This window comes from Gossypium raimondii, chromosome 5 (assembly GCF_025698545.1).
Source record: "Gossypium raimondii isolate GPD5lz chromosome 5, ASM2569854v1, whole genome shotgun sequence".
Taxonomy (NCBI): Eukaryota; Viridiplantae; Streptophyta; class Magnoliopsida; order Malvales; family Malvaceae; genus Gossypium; species Gossypium raimondii.
Genome location: NC_068569.1, coordinates 49,626,873 through 49,652,367, shown reverse-complemented (window position 1 = coordinate 49,652,367; position 25,495 = coordinate 49,626,873). Strand labels below are relative to the sequence as shown.

General features: G+C 35.4%; 1 protein-coding gene across 1 annotated transcript; it reads left to right on the top strand.

Moving 5' to 3' along the window:
- Positions 1 to 18,159: 18,159 nt before the first annotated feature.
- Positions 18,160 to 21,300, top strand: LOC105766344 (uroporphyrinogen decarboxylase 1, chloroplastic). The gene is made up of 6 exons (XM_012585757.2): positions 18,160 to 18,301; positions 18,399 to 18,547; positions 19,236 to 19,618; positions 19,703 to 19,987; positions 20,205 to 20,440; positions 20,538 to 21,300. Exons 1-6 carry the CDS (start codon positions 18,279 to 18,281, stop codon positions 20,704 to 20,706), a joined length of 1,245 nt encoding a protein of 414 aa, XP_012441211.1. The 5' UTR covers positions 18,160 to 18,278; the 3' UTR covers positions 20,707 to 21,300.
- The last annotated feature ends 4,195 nt before the right edge of the window (positions 21,301 to 25,495 follow it).

Sequence of the window (25,495 nt, the reverse complement as noted above, 5' to 3'; positions counted from 1 at the left end):
AGATAAGATCTGCAATTTTCAACCTACTCCACTGCTGCTCAGAGAGATAGAGTTTGTGGCTTAAATCTACTTCCCTACTCCTAGGGAAGATAAGATTCGCCGTCTTCGATCTGCTCCACTACTACTTAGGGAGATAAGATCTGCAATTTTCAACCTACTCCACTGCTGCTCAGGGAGATAAGACTAGTCTTTAACCTATTCCAATGCTATCAAAGGAGATAGGATTTGTGGCTTAAATCTGCTTCCCTACTCTTGGGGAAGATAAGATTCCCCGTCTTCGATCCGCTCCACTACTACTTAGGGAGATAAGATCTCCAATTTTCAACCTACTCCACTGATGCTCAGGGAGATAAGGTCTACAATCTTCAACCTATCTCACTGTTGTCCAGGAAGATAGGATTTGTGGCTTAAATCTGCTTCTCTACTCCTAGGGAAGATAAGATTCACCATCTTCGATCTGCTCCACTACTACTTAGGGAGATAAGTTCTACAATTCCATTGATCTATTCTCTGAGGAACATGACTTGTTTAATGAACTTAATTATGCCTAAGATTAGGATGACATGATCAAAATACATCAGATGCTCCTAACTAGACATATGTGAATGATGTTTGTATGAATGTAAGATGCTACTTTTTTTAGAATGATCCCTTTTCATCACTTAGGTTATCACTGCTCGAAGTTTGTTAAGGTTTTATCACTTACGTACTATAACACCTTCTTGTTTGGCTGGCTTTTCTGAAGAAAGACGTAGTCAGATTGCCCACACTGTGAACTTCAAAGTTTAATCCACTGGGGTACAAAATTCACACCATCTTTCTCTCGTTGTAACCCAAGGGTAGAGAAATCTGGCCTTTTCTCAATCCTCTGCTATCGCAATTTAAGGATACAAAACGTGTAATTCTTTGGTTTTTATATCATTCTCAAAGTGCTACATCAAATGTTTATGCACGAAGAATTTTCCTCCAAAGAAATCTCTTCTTACTAACCCATGATTATCGCTGTCATTTTGCTCAATCAATGTTTCTGTCAACAAAATCCAAAAGAATTGTCTTAATTCAGACTTTTCCTTCTTAGATTTCTGACCTTTAAACTTGGTTCGTTCTAAACAATAGTCCTGTTTCAGGTTACTGTATTATCTAGAAACTTTTTTAGAGTAATATGCAAAACTTCCCTTGTGAAAGTTTTATCAGTCCATTAATCATTATTCCAATGCAACATGCTTGCAAAAAGGTAATAACAACGGATAAGAATAAAGTCAATTTTTTTAGCATTACTCGAAATAAATAAAATATCAAAAATAGTAAAAAGAGAATAACAAAGAAGTTGATTGAGAATGTGTATCTTGAAAAAAAAAAGGTATTTCAAGAATAACACATTCAATACAAATAATATAAGAACTAGGTGCCCCCAGTTATCGCAGCTTGAATTTCTCTGTACAAACTTTCTGAAGACCATTCTGAGTTTGACATGTGTTTAAGAGATCTACAGTACTCTGTCGATGCTCCAAGATGTTGCATACCATTTCCTGTTGATTCAGGTATAGCAAGATCATCATATGCCACAATCTAATCAAAAGTTGAGCAGCTTAAATCACCTCATGCGCCATTTCGATCAATATCTGAGCCGCACTTTTCAGGTTTTCGACTGAAATCCCCTTTGGTCTCAAGGCGCCCTTCGCGAGTTTTCACATTGGCCTCTCCAATTTTTTATTTTTTTTAGGAATTAAGGCGCCCTTTGCGGGTTTTCACTTTGGTTCCCTTTTCTTTCAAGTAAAGTATTTCTTGACAGAGTCTGCGTTTACAGGATTTGGCAAATTTTTACCATCCATCTCGCTTAGAATCAAAGCTCCACCAGAAAAGGCTTTCTTTACAACATAAGGACCCTCCCAATTTGGCATCCATTTTCCTCTAAAGTCTTTTTGTATAGGAAGAATTTTCTTCACACCAGATCCCCTTTATGGAATTCTCTTGGACAAACTTTTTTGTTATAGGCTCGCATCATTCATTTTTGGTACATATGACCATGCTGAATGGCTTTTAAACTTTTCCCCTCTATTAAGTTCAACTGGTCATATCGAGACTGAACCCATTTTCCTTCATCTAATTTTAACTTAGCCAATACCCTGAGGGAAGGAATTTCCACCTTAATGGGTAAAACGGCTTCCATCCCATAAACTAGAGAAAATGGTATTGCCCCAGTAGAGGTTCTAACAGATGTTCGGTAGGCTAGGAGAGCAAATGGTAACTTCTCATGTCAATCTTTGTAAGTTTCAGTCATTTTCCCCACAATTCTCTTAATATTTTAATTGGCCGCCTCTATTGCACCATTCATTTTTGGGCGATATGGCAACAAGTTATGATGTTTGATCTTAAATTGATCACAAACCTCCGTTATTGTATTATTATTCAAGTTCAACGCATTATCGGATATGATCCTTTCAGGCATTCCATACTTACAAATGATCTCTCTTTTCAAGAATTTACAAACGGCCAACTTCGTGACATTTGCATATGAAGCAGCTTCCACCCATTTGGTAAAGTAATCAATGACTAGAAAGATGAAACAATACCCATTTGATGCCTTCGGCGATATTGGCCCAATAACATCCATGCCCCACATGGAAAATGACCATGGAGCAGTCATAACATGTAGAGGTGAGGGAGGTACATGTATCTTGTCTCCATAAATTTGACATTTATGACACTTCTTGGCATAATTAATGCAATCTCCTTCCATGGCAGACTAATAGTACCCAAATCTCATGATCTGTCTGGCCATTGTGAAACCATTTGCATGAGTCCCACAAATGTCCTCATGGACCTCTTCCAGGATCTTTTTAGCGTCTACGGCATCCACACATCTTAACAGCACTTGATCCTTCCCTCTCTTGTACAGCACTTCCCCATCTAAGACATATTCAATGGCTATTCTTCTCAGAGTTCTCTTGTCATTCTTTGTTGCTTGATTAGGGTACTCCCGATTCTTCACATACCGTAGGATACTCTAATACCAAGGATGATCATCTTTCCTCTCCTCCTCAATACTGTAGCAATGAGCTGGGGCCTCATAGATACTCATCTGAATAAGTTTCGTTACCTTAAGCCTGTTTACCTGAATCATCGAAGCTAGAGTAGCTAATGCATCAGCCATTTGGTTTTCCTCTCGTGGGAGGTAACAGAAAGTGATGTCATCAAACTCATCAATTAATTCAAGAACCAGCTTTCTATAACTGAATAACTTAGGATCTCTAGTTTCCCATTCACCTTTGAGTTGATATATCACCAATGCGGAATCTCTATACACTTTTAGCACTTTGATTTTACGTTCAATAGCTGCCCGAATGCCCATAATACATGCTTCATATTCTGCCATATTGTTTGTGCAATCAAAGTCCAACTTGCTAATGACTGGATAATGATCTCCCATTAGGGATACCAAGACCGCCCCAATTCCATTACCCATAGCATTTGAAGCTCCATCAAAATTTAACTTCCATACGTGATCCATTTGGGGATTTTCTTCAGTGTTTGCCACATACATTAAGTCTTCATTTGGAAAGTCGAAGTTCAAAGACTCATAGTCTTCCAAAGCTCTGCTAGCAAGGAAATCAGCTATCACGCTTCCTTTTATGGCCTATTGACTTACATACACTATGTCAAATTCAGAGAGAAAAATCTGTCATCTAGCCATTCTCCCATTTAAAGCAGTTGATTCCATTATATACTTTAACCGATGCGACTTTGAAATCAGCCAAGTCGTATGATACAACATGTACTGCCTTGGTTTTCGAGTTGCCCAGATTAAAGCGCAACACAACTTCTCTAAGGATAAGTACTTCATTTCACAATCAGTGAATTTCTTGCTGAGATAGTATATTGCCCTTTCCTTCTTTCCCGTCTCATCATGTTGGCCCAATACGCATCCCATGGAATTGTCAAACACCGTTAGATACAGTACCAATGGCCTATCTGGACTAGACGGTGATAGTACTGGAGTGTTAGCCAGGTATTGCTTTATCTTGTCAAAAGCCCTCTGACATTCCTCATCCCACTCACCCAGATTATGTTTCTTCAGAAGATGGAATACTGGATCACATTTCTCAGTCAGTTGTGAAATGAACCGAGCAATGTAATTCAGTCTTTCTAGGAAACCTCGGACTTCCTTTTGAGTTCGTGGAGGAGGCAGATCTCGTATTGCTTTAACTTTATCCGGGTCCACCTCAATCCCCTTCTTGTTGACTATGAAGCCTAACAACTTCCCTGATCTGGCTCCAAATGTGTATTTTGTTGGGTTGAGCTTGAGCTGAAATTTCCTCAATCTTAAGAATAATTTTCTCAAGACTCGAAGATGTTCTTCTTCCGTTCTAGATTTTGCAATCATATCATCAACATAGACCTCAATTTCTTTATGCATCATGTCATGAAGCAGAGTCACCATGACCTTTTGATACGTTGCTCCCGCATTCTTCAACCCAAAGGGCATTACTTTGTAACAAAATGTTCCCGAAAATGTAATGAATACGGTTTTCCCCATATCTTCGGGATGCATCTTTATTTGATTGTATCCGGAAAAGCCATCCATGAAAGAAAATAATGAATAGCCTACCGTATTATCCACTAAAGTATCAATGTGAGGCAACGAAAAATTGTCCTTTGAACTAGCCTTGTTCAAGTCCTTATAATCCACACACATTCGTACCTTTCCATCTTTTTTAAGAACAAAGACGGTGTTCGCTACCCATTCTGAATATTTGACCTCTTGTAAAAATCCAGCATCGAATTGCTTTTTGACTTCTTCTTTTATTTTTAATACAATATCGGGTCTCATTCTCCTGAGCTTCTGCTGAACCGATTTACAATCTTCTTTTATAGGCAAATAATGTACCACAATACTAGTACTTAGCCTGGGCATATCCTGGTATGACCATACGAAAACATCTTTGAACTCTCGGAGTAACTTAATGAGGTCTTCTTTTGTCTTCGCGGTGATATCAGTTCCAATTTTCACCTCTTTTCCTTCCTCTAGGCTCACGATTTCCAACGATTCCCCATGAGGTAAAATTTGTTTATCCTCTTATTCCACCATTCTCAACAAGTCTGGAGATATACTACAGTCTACGTCATTTTCAAGGTCATGAGATCCCTCTAAACACATATCTCGCTCAAAAAGAAGCTCCCTGTTTGAAACAGCATCACTCATGTCATTAATATCTAAGGACCTATGGGGATACACCAAAGAATATATAAATAATATATAAATTTATGAATGATTATTTGTACGATTAGATTATAAATGTAATGAAAGAATCCTTTGGAAGACAATCAATCAAATGGAAAATATTTACTTGCATGGAAAGAATAAAAGGATAATTGCTCAAAATGAATGCAAAGATGTATTTTATTAGAATAACGATGTTCAGACTTAAGCCTATTTCATAAAGGATTTCCTACCATTTTTAGGCTAAAAAAAAATAAGAATGTTCTGAATATTACTCTAAATAAGCTCTAAAGACTACATGTATTTCTTCTGCAGTCCAATTGTTTAGCTCACTCCAAGGTTCGTAAGGGCAGATCTCCAACAAGGTCCTTCTTTCAGTTGTTTCTATAGCATTGATATGAACATTTTCTGACATTTCTTCAATGCCTTCCTTTCTGGGCACCTCTTGCTCAGGGTAAATAAACCCACCTGACATAAAGGATTTAGATATGTGGGGAAAGGTCAAAGGCTCCCACTGGGCTTCCTCTCCGCTCAAACGTGCCCTTCTTCTCTCCTGTCTTTTCTTCGCTTCTTTCCTCTTCTGCTTCATATCTGGTTCGTATCCTAAGCCAAAACTATCAAACTTTTCCCTCAGCATTGGTGCTTCAATCCTTCCTTAGAGATGCTTTCCCAATCCTTTCCCTGGCGAGGCTCCTCTTCCTACCATCAACTGTAGACCCATCTCGGTGGTCTTGGATATCTTTGGTATCAAAATTTTGTGCCCCTCAGTAATAAACATCGCGTTCACAAATTCTAAAGATCGGAAAGAACATTCCACTGCTTCATCATTAGTCTCTACATAAGGCGCATTACCAGTTACCGTCGCAATGATATCCTCCTCCGCACTTATTGTTACCAATCGACCCTCTGATACTAACTTCACCTTCTGATGTAGCGATAAAGGTACTGCCCCTGTCGAGTGTATCCATGGTCTCCCCAATAAATAGTTGTAGGAGGGCTTAATATCCATTACCAGGAAGTCAACCTCATAAGTGGTTGGGCTGATCATCAATGGTATTTCAATTCTCCCTATAACCCTCCTTTCTGTTTTGTCAAATGCCCTTACTATGCTATGGCATGTTTTCATGTGTGAACTGTCCACCGGTAGTCAATTAAGAGTAGAGAAAGGCAACACATTCAGTGTAGATCTATTATCAATTAGTACCCCCGGCAATGTGTACCCTTTGCATCGGGTAGTAATGTGCAGAGCTTTAGTAGAACCCCTTCTTCCAGACGGTATTTCATCATCATTAAAGAAGATAAAATTGTAAGCACTTATATTGCTAACCAAATGATCCAGCTTATTGACTGAAATGTCGTTGGCCACATATGTTTCATTCAGTACTTTCATCAGTGCACTTCGATGTACTTCTGAGCTTAAGAGCAACGCTAGTACAGAATTGTGAGCTAGCTGTTTGTGCAGTTGCTCCACAACATTGTATTCGCTGTGTTTCAAAAATTTCAGGAACTCCTTTGCTTCTTTCTCTTTTATTGTCTCATTAACCAATGGTCCAGATTCGACTGCTTTCCCTTTCTTCTATTCTACCACCAATGTCTTTTCTCTTGGCAATTCTGCTTGAGTATCATAACGCTTCCCATTACGTATGTAAAAACCTATCTCCTAATTGCCCTCAACTTCTTTTCCTGCGATTATCACATTGCATATATAGTTCCATAGGACCATTTTACTATCCTTATATGAGAAGTTTGATGGTTTCTAAATTACAATTTTTGGTGTTACCCGAACCTTAGCTTCATTATTCTTAGGGTGCGAGATGATGACCACGGGATGATTTCTTTTTGAAATCTCTGTCGTTGATTTCAACGCGCATATGCTTCTTTCTTCTTCTGTTTCCTCATAGAACTTCATCTCCTTGTTATCCATCATGCTTTGGACCAGATCTTTAAATTCTTTACATCTTTGGATTTCGTGCCCTGTTTCATGATGGAATTCACAATAGTTTTCAGTCTTATTCCCTTCTTCAAAATCTGAAATAACTAACCCTCTCTTCTCATCTCTTTCCAAACCCGTTTCAATGGAGTTTTTACTTCAACAATGTCATTCTTGAATTCTTCTCTCATGCTTCCACTCATCATATTCACCCCCTTATCAGTATGATTGGGTAGCGGGTTTTCTGCGTTGGGTGAGTCATCAACCTTGACAACACCCATGCTGATTAGTCTTTCAACTAGCTTCTTGAAGGCAGTGCAATTCTCTATTGAGTGCCCTGAAATTCCCCATGACAGTCACATTCTGCATTTATATCGTACCATTTGGGATAAGGAGGTTGTAAAGGGGTCAAGTAATGAGGGAAACAACATGTGCATTAAATAAATTCTGATACAGCTCTTTATATGACATTGGAATTAGCGTGAACTGAGGCTTTTTAGTATTTTGCCTCACTCCTGCTTCTTTTTTCGATGAGCCTTGTTGGTTAGCCACCACTTTTCTTGGCTGACTCACTGTAATTGACTTACCATAGGCATTCACATTATTCACTTCATTTTTTTTCTTTGAGGCTGATCTTCTATTATTCTTCCCTCCATCTATTCTTCCACTTTTAATAGCATGTTCAATCATTTCACCGTTCATGATTATATCTGAGAAATTCTTTCAAGCGCTTCCGAACATGTGTGTAATGAACGGGGCCTTCAATCTATGGATAAAAAGCATCGTCATTTCCTTTTCCAAAAGTGGTGGCTGAACCTAAACCGCAATCTCTCTCTACCTCTGCACATACTGTCTGAAGCTTTCATTCGATTTCTTTTCCAAATTCTACAAAGTGATTTTGTCAGGCATTATTTCTGATACATGACTGTACTGCCTCATAAAAACCTGCGCAAAATCTCTTCAAGTACCAATTTTGGTTCGGCTTAACTGATTGTACCATTTCGACGCTGCTCCAATGAGGCTATCTTGAAAACAATGTATTAATAGCTGATCATTGTTAATATACCCAGTCATTCTCCTACAGAACATGGTGATATGGGCTTCAGGGCAACTGGTCCCACTATATTTCTCAAATTCGAGCATCTTGAACTTATAAGGAAGCACCAAATCCGGGACCAAGCTAAGATCTTTTGCATCTATTCCCCGATAGCTTTCAATGCTCTCCATTGCCCTAAATTTCTCTTCAATCCATTTCCATTTCTCCTCAAACTATTTTGGCAATTCTTCATTTACTTTGTCCTTCTCAGCTATTTCATCAAAATTTGGGATAGCAAGATTAATCGAATTATCATCGGGGTTAGAGCCTGATCCTGCCTGGAAGTTCATCGGCATTGAAACACCAACTTGAAACTGCCGAGGCCTAATTGAAACAGAGGATTTACGCGGATGCACCTCGGTCTGAACTTGCGCATGCGGAGGTGTAAAGCCTGGAGGATATAGAAGTTCATCCTTGTCTTCTTATTCATCATTAACCATAGGTCTTTTCCCCTTATTTACTCCATTAGTCAATAGTTGCGTTAGTTTGGTCATCATGTCGTTTTGAGACTCCCGTATTTTTTCTGTCATGTCATGTTGAATTTTTTCCACCTGTTCCTTCATTTGCATCTGTAACTGATCTTGCATTTCCTTGTGAAGTCGCTCTAACTTTTCCAACCTTTGATCCATAATTTTTAACTTGGCACGGGTACTGTAACGGTGCTTGGTTGATGAGTTTTTGTTGGTTTTCTGATTAACTGAGGCATAATTTTAACCAATTAAAACTCTTTTTAATAATATTGAATGCATATGATATCATGTAATGCAAATGCATGAAATAAATGCAAAAAAAGTGTCGATTCTGATCCAGTTTCTTTTAGAAAACTTTATTGATAAACAAAATTCTTTACAAAAGATGAATTACAAATATGGTTTTGCCCTAATGCTCAGAGTTTTAACTCCCTTTAACAATGTAGCTAACTCCTGACCCCAATCTGATTCCAGCTCATACTTCACGCTTAACACGTCAGCCTAAATTGCCATTGTTTGCAAATGATCAGCTACCTCCCGAATCTGAGCCATAGCCCTGCCCATAATGTAATCTCTGTTCTGGATTTGACTCTGGGAATGATAAAGTTGCTCTGTCCAATGCTCTTCACTTCTATCCAAGAATTTAATCATGTGCTCATAGCTTTGTAATGCATACTCTAATTCTTCTATCCTCTTTTTCATTTCTTCAACCTTGCACAGGCTTGCTTTTGATTCTACCACAGAATTACGACTTCTATACAGAGTAAGGAATCTCTCAAGCTTTACAATTCTAGCTTTCAGTTTCTATTGATGATTTTGAATTTCTAACATCTGTCGTTCTAGAGCCTCTTTTTGCACTTGAGTCTCCTAAGACTTTCTTTTCCATCAACTAGCTTTATTTCTTTCTTCCTGGATATCCTGTCGCCATTGCTCTGAAGTCTTTCCCAGCCCAGCAGTTCTCATCAATAGCTGCAACTTCTTGTAATCTGTCTTTAGACTATCTAAGTCCTCTTCTACCTTATTCTTTCCTTTTCTTAGCTTTTCAGCCTTTAACTTTTGAACATCGGCGTCTAACCTCAGATGCATCTTTTTTTCTTCCAACCGCTCTATCTTCTTTTCAAGCTCTAAATTTTTTCTTTTAAAATCTTGTTTTATAATCTTCAACTCAGATGGAATCACTTGCAAGTATTCTTCCATTGGTCAAGCACCTTCTGAATTTAACTCCGGAATATTATCATTAACTCTCTTGCTTCGCCACTCACCATACTCAGGAGTCGCCATTAAGCCCACAGATATCCTTTTCATCCTACGAACCTGATTCCAAGTTGAGAAATTTCTTTTACCTTCTTCTTGTAATTATCTCATCGGTACGAGAACTCACACTGAGCTAAACCATGCGTTGCCGACACAAACTGCCTTGAACCGTACTGTCTTAGTACAAGCACAGGTGCATACCCCACAGCTCCCCAAATTCCCAGCAACAGAACCCAATCAAAGCTTCCGCAACGGTAAAGAATTCTGTCAGGAATCAACCAAGGAGCTCTCCATTCTACATCTTCCTCTTGAAGATTTTAGAGAATCGCTATCCAATTTTCTTCCGATATGTCGTCCCTTCTTAGTGTAGCCACTATCTCTTTTAACGGGGAGTAATGTTCAGAGAAAACCCAGTAGGAAATCTTGTCGACCTTCCAAAAATGACTATGAAACCAAGCTAGTAACAACTATGCACAGCCTATAAATCTTCCCTCACCAGCTCGCCTACATGCGTTTAAAGATCTAAACGTTTCAGCCAAAATCATAGGAATAGGCGTAACCCATTTATCCAATCGGTCAAAAAGATCTGAAACCGCCTCATCAACATGCCCCAGTGCCCTAGGGAAGATCACCAACCCGTAGATACTCAAAGCAAACACATCAACATTCTTTTTCCCATCCGGATGCGCTAGAATCAAGTCTCGCAAATTCTTCCATGGAATACATTTACACTCACCCTTCTACTTAATCCTAGCCGTGATCCACTGCTCACTCATTCCAGTAATGTTCATTAATTTCTTCCAAAACGCTAGGACATACGCGACTTTGGAATATGCTTTATCCACCTGAAGCCTTGGACAATGTAGTAAAGTTGTATACTCCTCCACTGTAGGCACAAAATCAACATTCCAAAAAGTAAAACAACTATATGCAGGGTTCCAATATTGAGCAAGAGCCCGAAACAATTGCTCATCTACCTTGACGTCTAGCAAATATGGCAAGTCCCCATAATTAGAATAGAACAACTGCTTAGTCTCATCATTCCACCGTTACCATATCTCATTTAACTCCCGCAAGCTCTTTTGCGTCACACTAATGCGAGTGTAGTCCCACAGTTCTGACACATATCCCTTAGCTAGACTGTCTCCCTTTTCCAATTGCACTTTCTCTGACCATATACGGACAATGGCATTATCCTCCACCTTATCAAGAAATTCGTTTGCCATGACAATTTTTTTCTAATTTAGTAACTGAACTTGAATTGACACTCTTTGAAATATGCAGTGACATGCAAAAATATCAACAAAACACAAACAAGTCAGTACAACATAAAATAAAATTTAAAGCAAGTATAAGAAAACAAGCACCTATCTGGGCAAACACTAGAGGTTGGAAAGGTTCTAACTAGGTTAAGCTTCTAAGTCCACTACATGGGGTTTTGTTCTAAAGACAAGGTACCCGAACCAGCAGATTCCTCGATCTTCTCCCATTATAGGCTTATGCAGACCGAGTTCGGTTTAGGGGAATACATTTCCTTATGGCTGCTGGAGATGAAAATCTCACGAAGACATAGGTACGGATGTATCCTGAAAGTGATCCACTATCCCGCACAGAGGTGAAAACCTCAAGAAGGAGTAGCTTCTCACTCCCACTTAAAAAAGGTAAGACTAAATAGTCTTTATGCTATATAATGCCAAAGTATAAAAACACAACTTACAATAATCGTACAAACACATGCAAAGAAAGGATCGTAATTTTTAAAATCAATCTTCAATTTTCAACAATAAGACAGAAAACAATCCATTTTACGGCTTGACTCTCTAAAGTCCCCAGTGGAGTCGCTAAGTTGTCAAAACCACTTTTTGAAAACAAAAAAAGTTTAGTTGTCAGCTTAAAAACGAAAATAGGAGTCGCCACCGACCTTTATTTGAGGTGTGATCGGCTCACCTTGAAAATGATTTTGGCCTGCGAAATTTGACAAAATAGGTTTGGGAGTCGATTACGCGCGAGGAAGGGTCAGCACTCTTGTAACGCCCAAAATTGGTACCGAATTGATTGTTTAATGTCTTAGTATCGAAATTTTGAAAAGATTTTAAAATACGATCTTTTTAACTTGAATGAATTAAAATAATAAAACACTCTTATTTCAAAGAAATAAAATGTCACACCCAGTGAGTTAGGGCGCACCATTTCTAATCTTCAAAATTAAGTTTGTCTTTGGATTTTTAAAAGTCAAGCATTAAAATTTGAAAAGGATATTCAGTTTCTTTGGGGTCAAATGAAAAATCAAAACCCAGTAAGTTAGGGTTCAATTTCCCAAAAATCCTAAATATCGAATATTTTTTTTATTTTTTTAAAAATCCTTAATTTGAGATAGCAGAATGTCATATCCAGTGAGTTAGGATCCAACATCTTGATATCCCGAAGAACTTTTATTTAAAATTGTATGGTTTTATTGAAAAAGAAATACTTATCTATCTAAATTTGACGAAAAGAATCGAAGCCCAGTAAGTTAGGGCATGACCTTCTCGAGAATCGTGAACACCAAGTATTTTGAAAATTTTCAGAATAAAATGATTTAAGTACTTAAATGGTATTAAGCGTAATCTTTTGCACGAATAAACAACGATTGAATAAAAATGTACAACACGAAATGATTGCTCGTAAGCTAAAACGTATACTAATGAATGTCAAACAATCAATAAATATATCTATAAAAGTTTTAAAATAAACAATATATATAAATATTAAGAATATATTCTAAATAAAATCATAACAATGTGTACCAACTATGTTAGACTCATAAATATATATATATATAATAATACATTATGAAATTAAATAATGATATATGGGAAACTTAAAATAATACTATGTAGTAAAATAAAATAATGTATATAAAACGGGTAGGTAAATTGAAAAAAAAGAAATGGAAAAAAATTAAAAATAATAATAATAATAATATTGGTAGTAGTAATAATGATAAACTAATATTAAAGTAATTATTTTAGTAGTAAAACTAACAAAACAAATTACTAATTTGGAATTAAAACAGAAATTTAGGGGTAAAACGTGCAATAAAATGAAATGAAAAGGACCGAATTGAAATTCATTTAAAATCAGAGTGACTAGCACCGAAATTAAACACACAAGTCCCACGTGGCAATCAAGTCAGATCATTGGAAACGGTGTCGTTTCGAACGTTTGTCCCCTCAACTTACAGAAGGACAAAATTGCAAGCAGGATCAAATTATGTGGCAAAAATTAAAAAAACAAAAGGGTTAAACTGAAGTAAATCAAAAAGCAAAAGAACCAAACACGCAAATAAGCCATCGAAACAAAACACGCGGATCCTCCCCGGGTCAAATCGGATCATCGGGTCTGAGCTTGCAAACGGCGTCATTTTTAAGGCTACTGAAGCATGCTTAAAACGGTGTCATTTCTTTCGCAATATATAAGCTAAATTAAAACCTAAACTAACAGCCTCTTAACGTTTGGAGGCCCCGATTCCTTGCTCGCCTCCGATTGCGACGGAGGGAGCAAAAGATCGATCACCAGGTACGCTCTTTGCTTTCTAATCTTCTATTATTGTATTGAATAAGGAACAAAAGAGCCAATAACAGAAAAGGAAGAAAAGAAGAAAAAAAAATCTATTCACCTTTCAATTTTTTTGAATATTTGGTTTTTTTTTTTGTATTCAATCTCTGTGAATGCGTGTCTAACCGATTACAAAAGTTTCGCCTTTTGTTTTTTAAGCCGAAAAAATGAACAAAATAAAAAATGAAAATACAATTTTTTTTGTTTTCTACTGCGTTGTTTGCTCTGTTTGCAGGTACGGCGTATAGAGGGTGGACGTGGCACGTACGGAGGCGCGCGTGAGGCCGAGGGAAAGCCCTGGTGGCTGCGGCGCTAGAGGCTCGCCATTGCTGCTAGGGTTTCTGGTTCCTTTTATGTTTTGGGTTGTATGATAGTTGGGCTAGATGTAGTTGGGTTTAGGTTTGAGCTAGGTTAATAGGGTTTAGTTTACTGGGCTGTGCTGATTTTGGGTTTGTAAAAACTTGACATTGTTTATTGTTTTGGTTTTTATTTTTTTGTTTATTTAATTTGCATGGGCCTGGGCTAAAATTGGGCCTTACAGTCCCAACCAAGATTAAAAGTAAAAAATGTCCGATAAGTCCATAAAAAGTCCGTATAACAAAAGAGAATCTAATTCATACTTAAACTGAAATACTAAAATCCGAGCTCCAAAGTCGTCGTCCAATCCTAAGTCGGAGGATCACTTGGAACGAAGCAAACAAAGAGTGAGCTTTAAGCCCAGTGTGTGATTTGGCCCACAATTTTAGTACAAGTATATGTATACAACAGAATGTGTCATAGCATATCAAAATTTGAATCATATAATATATTTTAATATTTTATATCGCATCAGGTTTCATACTAGTCATATCTTATCATATCATAACGTATCATAACATATCATATCATATCATATCATACCAAATCATATCATATCATATTATATCATATCATTACATGTCCTACCCCCATTCGCTACACACCATCTCCGACTAGTCAATCACACCATATAGGACTACAGGAGTCCATTCATCCAATCACACTGATTTATGGCAGTGTGCCACTCATAAATATGCAGTTGAGCTGTAAGTCAAAAACTTGCGGTCTAGCTGCCATAATTGCAGTAAAAACTGCCATATAACACTTCCCCCATCATATCATATCCCACCCCAAAACACATGCATATCACAATCATACATCATACATACATATATCATAAATCGTATGGTATACATACACACATATTTTCATACATATCACAACATGGCATATGATTTAACAGTAACATATCCTACTTAACATACTCTCTAAGCTTACCTATGAATTTTAACGTACTAAACTTACGCTTTTCCAACCCCATATGATGCCTACAGACCCAAGTTCTGAGTCCCTTAAACGACCCCTAATCGGGCCCAAAAATTGGCCATAAAGTCCCATACGACCCAAAAAGCTAGCGTGTGGTCCACATGGACTACCCATACGGTCTGTAAAGTTTCACACGGCCTTGTGCTCCACATGGCTAAGACACACAAGCTGTAAAAACACACACGGCTGTGTGCTCCACACGGCCTACCCACACAGTCTGCAAAGTTTTACACGGCCTTGTGCTCCACAAGGCCAAGACACATAGGTTGCAAAAAAACACATGACCGTGTGCTCCGCACGGCCTGACACACGGCCTACCACATAGCCATGTGGTGCTCACGGTCTGTCACATAGCCTACCACATGGTCGTGTGACATTGGGCAATTTCGAAAAACAACCTAGTTTTGTAATTTTTTCTAAATTTTCGATGAGTTTTTTAGGTTAGATCACACACCTGAAAATAATTCCAATTAACCTCACAATCGAGAACTCAAGAATCCGAGAATCATTCATTCAATCAAATTTTCCAATAACAAATAAAAAAACCACATTCTTTATAGCCAAATTTTAAATCCCTAAGGCAAAATTCGAGTACATACCACTAAAAACGACGTTCAACACGAAACTTACTCCGTTGGTGGGGCACGATTATCATTTCCTTCCCCTAACCACGAACCACGAAAATGTTTAATCACAACAAGAATCAAAATTACACCCAACCAACACATATCTTGCCCCAACAATGAAATTAATTTCAATAGCAACAAAAATAATAAACGACAACACTTATGCTTGATTGTATTTACAAAAACCACCGAAGATTTCAACGACACAACCCACAATCACTTAAAGGTAACAAATAGAATAGCGAAATAAATAAAGAAAAAGGACTCAAAGTAATCAAGAAGAGAAAAGAAGTAGAATGTGACAAAGGGAATGGGGAAACAAAATAAAATAAAAATTCAAAAAAAAATCGTGCAAAAAGGGAAAAGAGTTGAATGGTTGAAGTGGTGAGAAAAAATAGAGCAAAAACTATTTTCCAATAGCACACAATAAGATTTGAACACAAGAAAGAGTAACTCAAAAGCACCTTACCATTAAACCAGCAAACTCATTTTAACATAATTTGCCTTGAAATAAGATTTAATCCAACTAAACAAAGATAGGAATATAACAAAAAATAAACAAAATTCTAAAGGAAAGACTCAAACACCAAATCTCACACGCATAATCACAACACCCAACCACTCTTATTTAACTTATATGACATAATTTAACTTAGAGGGCAAACTTATATTAGCATTGTTGAGTACATATTTTTTTACTATTAATTTTCATGTATAATTATTCAATAATTAAAGTATACATACAAGGGCAAAACCAAATTTTTTAGGGGCTGGAATTAAATTGTATAGTTTTACAATAGTAAAAATACAATTCACCATTTTAATAGTCTATATCTTTCTAATTTTTAGAGTATTAAATCAAATTCTTTTCATTTCGGGAGGCTAAGTGCAATTTTATTATTACTAATTTAAAATTTTACAAATTATAAAGAACCTAAATGATTTTTTTTTCATTTTAGGGGTCCGCCCTTACACATAAAAATTTTGAAAAATATTTCGAGTTAAAAGTTTTTTTTGGAAGTAAGTTAAAACTATTTTTAAATTAAGTTACTTTTAGTTTGTTTGTCCCTACATAAAATTCATCTTATTAATTTCTTATTCTAAATAAAAATGTGAGTTTTTTTCAAGTAAATTACAAAATAATTATCTAATTATTAAATTATTTTTATTTAACCATTTAATTTTTGAAATTAAATATTTTAATTATTCTCATCTTAATTATTAGATGAGTGATGAAAAACTAGCCTGAGATTTTTTTATTGGCCTAATAATTAATTTAGTACTATAAAATTTACACATTCTATTAATTTGATCTTACATATAAAAAGATCAACAATTTTTTTCAAGAAACAAGTAGAACCTCTCTCACTCTCGGCAATACTCACTCCTCGACCCTTTCGTCAACCATCATTACATGACCAATCATCATTTGGATCTCATAGGTTTTTGTGAAATTATAGCTTGAGAGCTCATCTATTTTTTTATTGGGTAAACTTAAGTTTTTATTTTAGTAACTTAAATACGAAAAGTTACAATTTGATTACCCACGTTTTCGACATTAGATTTTTGGTCACTTATATGGAAGTTGATGTGACCTTCTTTTAATTAGCATAATAATAGTAGCCTTAACTTTTCTATATTATGCCAATTTAGACATAATTCTAAAAGATTTAGCCTTCGACATTTACAAGTTGTGTCAATCAAATTGATTCTAAAGAATCCAATATATATATAAATACATAAAATTTCAAAAATGTACAATTAATTCAAAAGAGATCAATATCAATACTATACATGAGCTTTGGTCTAATGTGTAATGTTATACATGAACTTTGATTTTATGAGATTTTTACATGAAAATTTGATTTGATTCAATTTTCACGATTCAATAACAATATTATCTAATTGGCACCAATTTACGTTGATATATTACATACAAAAAATTTATATTAATCCAATATAAAAATAAATGTATGTATTCATTTATTTAAATATGTATAAATGAATCAAAATCAAAGTTTCATGTATACATATGAACCACAATTCAATTTTATGTATATAATTGTACCAAATCAAAGTTTATGTGTCAAATTGCACATTAGACCAAAATTCATGTATAAATTTTGTATTTATCCCATTCAATAATAAATAAAAATATAAAAAAAATTGATTATTTTGGTATGAATGATGTATAAGTTTTATGTAATGGTTATTATTGATAGTGGTGAACCTAATTCATCCCTGTCGGTGCATCTGCTTCTATCAATTGTTTGTACAAACCTAGACATGATTCGGCAATTTGTTTTGGTTTTTGAATTGGTCCTTTGTAAGTTGTGTTTTTATTATTATGCAAATTTATTCCATTTGCATCCCAATTGGTGAAAATAGTGTTAATAAAATTAAATATTTGTATGGTGAAAATGGTGTTAATAAAAATGTAGGGACTAAAGCGAAAAAACAAAATTTATAAGAGGATGAAAGTTGTTGTTTACCTTAAGTTTTTCTAAGTTGTACCGAAACAAAAAGGAAATTAAAAGGGTACTCGATGTAGGGCCCTGTTTTATCCAGTGTTCCGACGTGGCAAGATCACAACCATCAACTTAACTTGCTATACCCAAGTCGAACCATCGATCTCTTTTCAGAGATAAGAAAACAGAGTCAACAAAAACAGAGAGCACTTCCGCCTAAGCTCGCAAAATCTATCCCAAATTCTTCCCGGAAACAATAGTTAAAAAGAAAAATGAGCTTCTCTTCACTAACAAGGTCAAAATCCCATTTCAATACGGAAAAGAAATGGATTTCAACTGTTTAGGGTTTTTTTTTCCTAATTCTTTTTTCTTCTTTACTCTTTGAAATGCAGTGCTTGCAGTTCCTTGGGTGTTAAATCATCAAGCTTGATAGTGCAGCTGGGTTTTCAGACTACTGAAAATAACAAGTTCCCTGGAGCTTTTGTTTCATCCCCCAAAAGAACAAAAATTAACAAGTTTTCTATAGCTTGCTCTTCTACTGGTATAGTTCATTGCTCCATCTCTTTGTTTTTCTTTTCCCCCTGTTAGTTTGGTTGTCTGGGTTTCTTATGTTTGGGGATTGATTTAAAATGGGTTGTCATCTGTTTATTCATTGCATTGGTTTTATTAGAATATTTTGGGTGTTTAGTGAATATTATAAAGGTAGTAATAAGGAGAATTTTTATTTAGACTATGCATTCTGTGAGAAGCTAGAATTGGCACCTTATGGTGGAAATGTGGTCAAGGTTCGATTTGGATAATGAAGACTGTTTGTTCTGAATATGCCAACATGGTTGGAAGATGAGGCCAGGCCAGACTGGAAATGGATTACATTCTTTGTATAAGCTTATTTCTTTGAGTAATGTAATGGTTGAAGCATGGATGGGGTATTGGTACGCCTTGGTTTAGGATCTAAAAGTTAGCTCTTTAGCTTTAATATCTAATTTTATTAAGGTAATGTTTTACATATTTTTATTTTTTGAAGAGATGATAATATGATGAATGTTCTTAGTTCTAAAAGCTGTGAACTTTTGTGTAACCTGTATGAATTTGACTATGATTTCTCCTTGCTAGTGAAAAGGAATTTGTTATTGATGTTGGTATGCTAGTGATGGCAACAACATTCTTGTCTTTGGCCTTCAGAGGTATTATAAACTTATGCTCCGTTTCTCCATTCATCTTTTATTTAGATCCATTGTTGGTTAAGGCTGCGAGAGGAGATCCTGTAAGTCGACCTCCTGCATGGATGATGCGGCAGGCAGGAAGGTATATGGCTGTTTACAGAAAGCTTGCCGAGAAACACCCATCCTTCAGAGAGAGGTCCGAGACAACTGATCTCATTGTGGAAATTTCTCTGCAGCCTTGGGAAGCTTTCCGTCCTGATGGAGTGATAATTTTCTCCGATATACTTACTCCACTGCCTGCATTTGGGGTCCCATTTGACATTGAAGAAGTAAGGGGCCCTGTTATTCAGTCACCAATTCGCTCTGAGGACGATTTGAAGGCATTGCATCCAATTGACTTGGAAAAGCTACACTTTGTTGGAGAATCACTTAAGATTTTGCGCCAGGAGGTGATTCTCCTTTTTAATGTGTTATAGCTAGAGTTCTGCTTAATATAATTCACATTTTTTATTGTACCTTCTTTCTTTATGTAGGTTGGAGGTCATGCAGCGGTACTAGGTTTTGTTGGAGCACCTTGGACGATCGCCACATATATAGTAGAGGGAGGTACAACCCGAACTTATACAACCATAAAGAGTATGTGCCACACGGCACCGAATTTATTGAGGACTCTTCTTTCTCATTTAACAAAGGCAATATCCGAATACATTATTTACCAAGTGGAGTCTGGAGCACATTGCATACAAATATTTGATTCTTGGGGTGGGCAACTACCACCTGACATGTGGGAGCAATGGTCAAAGCCTTACATAACTGAGGTAATTTAGAACTTACGGCAGATCTTGTTACTTTTGTCATGAAAATAATGAAACTATGCATACTTTTGTCTTCAATAGGTAATTGTCTCTTCCATCACTAGTTACTACATGCAATCAACTCCTATTTGGTGGTTTGAGAAAATTTACCTCAGATAATATGTTGTTATACCGTTTAATTTGACCCTTGTACTCATTTATTGGGTTCCATCAATTGCAGATTGTGAGTGTAGTACGAAATAAATGCCCTAAAACACCTCTTGTTCTCTACATTAACGGTAACGGTGGCCTCCTTGAACGCATGAAAGGAACTGGGGTTGATGTGATTGGACTTGACTGGACAGTGGATATGGCTGATGCAAGGAAGCGTTTGGGTAGCGATATCAGTGTGCAGGGAAATGTCGACCCTGCTTACTTGTTTTCTCCACTTTCTGCAGTGACCAAAGAAATTCAAAGGTTTGTCATTTCAAACTGTGTTTGATTTTCGTTATGGCCGGTGTAAGAAAATCAGGCCCATCGGTTCAGTGTTTAAACTAGTGCAGTCTATTTTCAGGGTCGTTAAGTGTGCAGGACCACGCGGTCACATTCTTAACTTGGGTCATGGAGTTCTAGTCGGGACACCTGAAGAAGCTGTTGCACATTTCTTTGACGTCTCAAAAAGCTTGAACTATGACGGTTCATCCCAAAATCATTCGATGGAGGAATCTAAATTGTTAGTTTGAGAACATTATGGTTAAGCAAAATCCTTTGATATTTTTTCTATGAATTGACTAAGTTGATATCTTATCCTCGCATCACGATCTCACAATCTCCAATCAAGTTCCATTTTCTAAAAGGGGCTGACTGGGGTATCCTTCTTGTACATGCATGTGGATAAGCCGGTAGGTATTTCTGTTGTGCCAGTACTAAATGTTGGGGATGAATATATATCCTGATTTTTGTTATGTACATGAAGTCCGAGTATTTATTCGAGTTTTTCCCCCTTTAACCTGGTTGGGAGAGGATATGATCAGAAGAGTTGTTCGAGAGCTTCGAAGTGATGAGCAGAAACTTGGATATGGGGATCACAACCAGGTATTTATATATGTAGTGCAATCATTTCACTCAATGGCAGATTTTCCCCATTCATACATTACCTGAATGTAGGTGTGCTATATAGTCATGGGTGGTATGCCTCTAACATGAGTGTATTTATTTATTTTATGTTTTTTTAACTCGCATTCATGCATGCGGGTGTTAAGATACAAAGTGAGTAGCCTTAGAACTCTAGATTGTTGAAGGAATTATAATTGAAATAAATATATATTTCACTTTTAGATGTTTTCTTTTAATAAGACTTTTAGATGTTTTTAAAAAATATTATCTTTTAGCTTATTTTCCTTAAAATTTTATCATTGATCATGATTTGAACAAAAGAGATTATTAGCTATTGAACATTAGAGATTATTTTATTAAAAGAGAATCCATCAACACCAAATTTTAAATATAATTTTTTTAAAATTTAAAAATATTTCTTGCCAATCAAGTCACATATTTTTTCATTTATAATGTTGTATAGAAAAGATGGTAAGAAATAGGGCACCCGGTTATCTTATATTCATTTCTATTTATTTAATGACATTTCAGCAATTATAGTGGCGTTACGTCATTTTATATTTCTTTTTAATTATTTAATGATGTTTTAGCAATTTTTACTTTGTTGTTGATACATAATTTTTGTAATTTTTTTAACCTGAACCTTGGGCTCCATATCTCGAACCTTGAATTTGAACCTCGAACCTGAAACTTGAAACCTTGAACCTTAGACTACAAACTCAAAATTTGAGGGTTTAAAGTTTGGAGTTCTGGGTTCAGGTTTAAAAAAAATACCAAAATTATGTATTAATAATATGAAAAAAATTAATCAAATGTCATTAAATAATTGGAAAGAGATATAGAATGATGTGGCACACTTGTTTTATACAGTCCTTTTTCAATATGATAATAATAGAGGACTTGAATTTAGAGGTGCTTGTGGGTCGGGTTGGGTTAAGTTCAGGTTGGGTCTAAGTATGATATTAATATATTTTATATTTGCCCAAGTTTGACTTGAAATATAATACTAAAATTTTGTTGAAACCCCTTCATATTTGCAAAAGATTAGTCTAAATTCATTTTAGGCCTGCCCATATTATTTTTAAAATTTTTATATTATTTTAATTTAATATTTTTATTTATTGATATTTTTATATAGTCATCTTAACATTATTTTAATACTTACATCACAATATTTTTTAATGTGTTATAAATTACATAATATATAAATGTAATATAAAATATTATAAACTTAAAAATAGGACAAGTGTTCAAGCCCAAGTTCAATCTATATTTTAAATAGGCTTAAATTTTTTGTCTAAGCTCAGTTTTCAAGCTTAATAATTTTTCCCAAATCCTCTCAAGTTTTGAATAGACCTTCAAGTTTGAACGAATACTCAACCCATAACCAGATCTAGTTGATAGTTCAACCCATAACTAAATCTAGGAGAACTTTTGCTTACTTTTCAAGTTTGAATCCAATTATTCACAAATGTTCCAATTGAAATTGAATTGACATCCATTTGTTTTATTTCTACTGAAATATGCATTTCATATTAAAATTCTAGGATAAAAAAAAAATTGAAACTTTAAAGAGCATTTGAATAAATTAATCAAATGCAAGTTTTCTTACTTTCCAAACAGATTTTTTTTTTTTCTTTTGATCGTTGCTTTCCAAACAGATTTTTAACCTGCATGAAGTTCGCACTAACTAACTGTATAATAAACAAACTATAGTTAACTCATCCCGTTATAAGCTTACTACGATTCTATCTTATACCCATATTTTCATTTCTCTGCAAAGCTTAGTGCTGCAAATTTCACATTCTACATGATTAAAAGACATTAAAAAATAACTAAAGTATGACATGAATACGCAAAGCATACTAAATACTAATCTGTATAATCCAAACTATTAATTTGTCAAAAGCTATATGAATATAAGAAAAAAAAAATTAAACATAATTGTCAAAACCTTTTTTTAAAATCGATTTTTTATTTTTAAAATAAAAATGAAGTCGCCATCAATCTTTTTATTAGGTGTGATCGGATCAACTCGGAATTTAATCATTTTAATAAAAATGTTAATTTTACTAAAACGACAATTTTTGGTCTACAAAATTCGAGAAATAGGTTCGGGAGTCGGTTACGTATGAGAAAAGATTAACACTCTCATAACGCCCAAAATTGATACGTAGTTGATTACTTAATGTCTTGACGTCAAAAATTGAGAATCCAAAGAAAATTTAAAATGCGATCCCTTTCGCGCGATGTTATTTGATGGTATTGAAAACAATCCTATCTAAGTTGAATTTTTAATGAAGAGGTTTTCTCATTTTGAGTTAATCAAAATGAAAAAAATCATGTCCCGTAAGTTGGGACACAACATCTTATTTTGGGTTTTCTCATTTTAAAATGTAAGTTGATTTCATTTGTATGCTTTGTGTCCAACTTTGCTATACACGTAGCAATTGATAGATTTGTTGGATTTTTTTATTCTTCATTGGTTTCTTGAAGTTGATAGCCTTCTTGTTCTGGGCTTTTCCAATCTTCTTTGAGTTTTCACTCCTTTTTGACTTAGTTAAAATATGAACTAGAACCAGATTCCACTAGATTAACATTTAAATGAAATTCACTTCAAGTAAATAAAGCCTTATCTTTAAAATGATTGGCTTCCTCAATCTTCGTATAGGAAATCAGTTCCTTCGACGAAATGTCCCGCTTTTTATGCTTCAGGAGATTGCGATAGTCGTACCAAGATTTCGACAACTTTTCAATTAAGACGTTTATTTGGAGAATTTCGCACATTTACATCCCTTCAACTAGGATGTCGGAAACTAACTTCTTATAGGCATCTACTTGATCCGTTATTGGCTTATCATCAGTCATATGGAATTTGAGCCACTCTCCAATGACATAATTTTTTATTCCAGCATCATCACCTCTATACTTCTTCTGCAAGGTATCCCAAATGGATTTGGTTGATTTATTCCTAACAAATAGATCGAAAAGATTGTTAGCCACGTGACTTAACATGTGACCTCTTACCATTCTTTGAGGACGTAACTTAACACGTGACTTAACAGAGGACGTAGTCAACTTCAAGTTGCTCAAAAAATATAACCATCCTTTGAGACTAACATCTGTAGTTGGTTTTGTCGAGAGACTCAAGCTTGGAGAGATCAAGAATGTGTGTGTTTAGCCTTTAGTCCTAATTACTCAATGAGGGTAAGAGATAAGACTATATTTAAATTCTCTTATAAATCTTTCCACAACCAATGTGAGATATGCCACTTTGCATTGCCAACAGTACAGATTTAAACTTGAAATTAAAAAGATGAGTAAAAACTCTTGTAGAAAATAAGACCTCTTCAAAGTAAACTAAAAATTTTCCTTCTCTTTACTAAAAAAATAAGTAATAGGAGTGGCTAAATATTACCAATTGAATTAGTTTATTGCTAACTTACATATAAAAACATGTATAAAAAATAATACTTCTACAAAACGTAACAAAAGTAATTAATCGAAAGTCAATGATAATTCTTTGAATTCCATCTTCACAATTCTTCTATCGTCTCTATCTTTTTGTTAATGCTATTATCACTATCTTAGCAACTAGAGACCATATCTTCTTTGAGTGTCAGTTCTTAAAGTCTTTGGGGGGAGCTCCTGCGACTATGCTCACTACAAAGATAATGTGCTGGAATAGGCAATGAAGAAGTTAAAAGGGAAAGCTCTAATTTCCATAGTTTGAAGGCTGGCTTGGAGATCTTATATCAACTTGATATGGCAAGAAAGAACTAACAAGGAATTATGCAATTTACATCTGAACAAGTGGTTTTTGATAGGCTTAATGAGATAATCAGGCTGAGTTTGTCAGGAGCAAAGATCAAACGTAAGGATGCTGTAAATAATAAGATATGAATGCTTCGGGGTATAGACTAGTGTGTAAATAATAAGCTATTCATGCCTATAAAAATATATTTTTTTAAAAAATTACTTAAATGGAACAATAACACCTTTTTGACGTAGGGTGGGTTTGGATGGGCGGTGCGTTTACCTGCGGTTAGTGTAAAAACAGCGGTGGCGGTGAGATTAGATACTGTAGCAATACTGTAGTGTGAGACAAAAAAGTAAGCTAAACGCACCCAATCGCCTATCCAAACCCACTTGTAGATTTAAATAATACGAACTCATCCCTTACCCGATTTTGTATAAAAAAAATCACTTCTCCTTTTAGAACTATCCATATTTGACAATTTTAGAGGTTTTTCTTTTTTTCATATTTACCCATCCCTTAATGAAGGAACTCACATTCCCTATCACTTCTCAGTATGCAAAGTGTTATGAATAAAATATACATATAAAAGAATTGTAACAGAAAAACTATGATGAATCTAGGTATCTAGTATCACTGGAAATGCATATGAACAACTT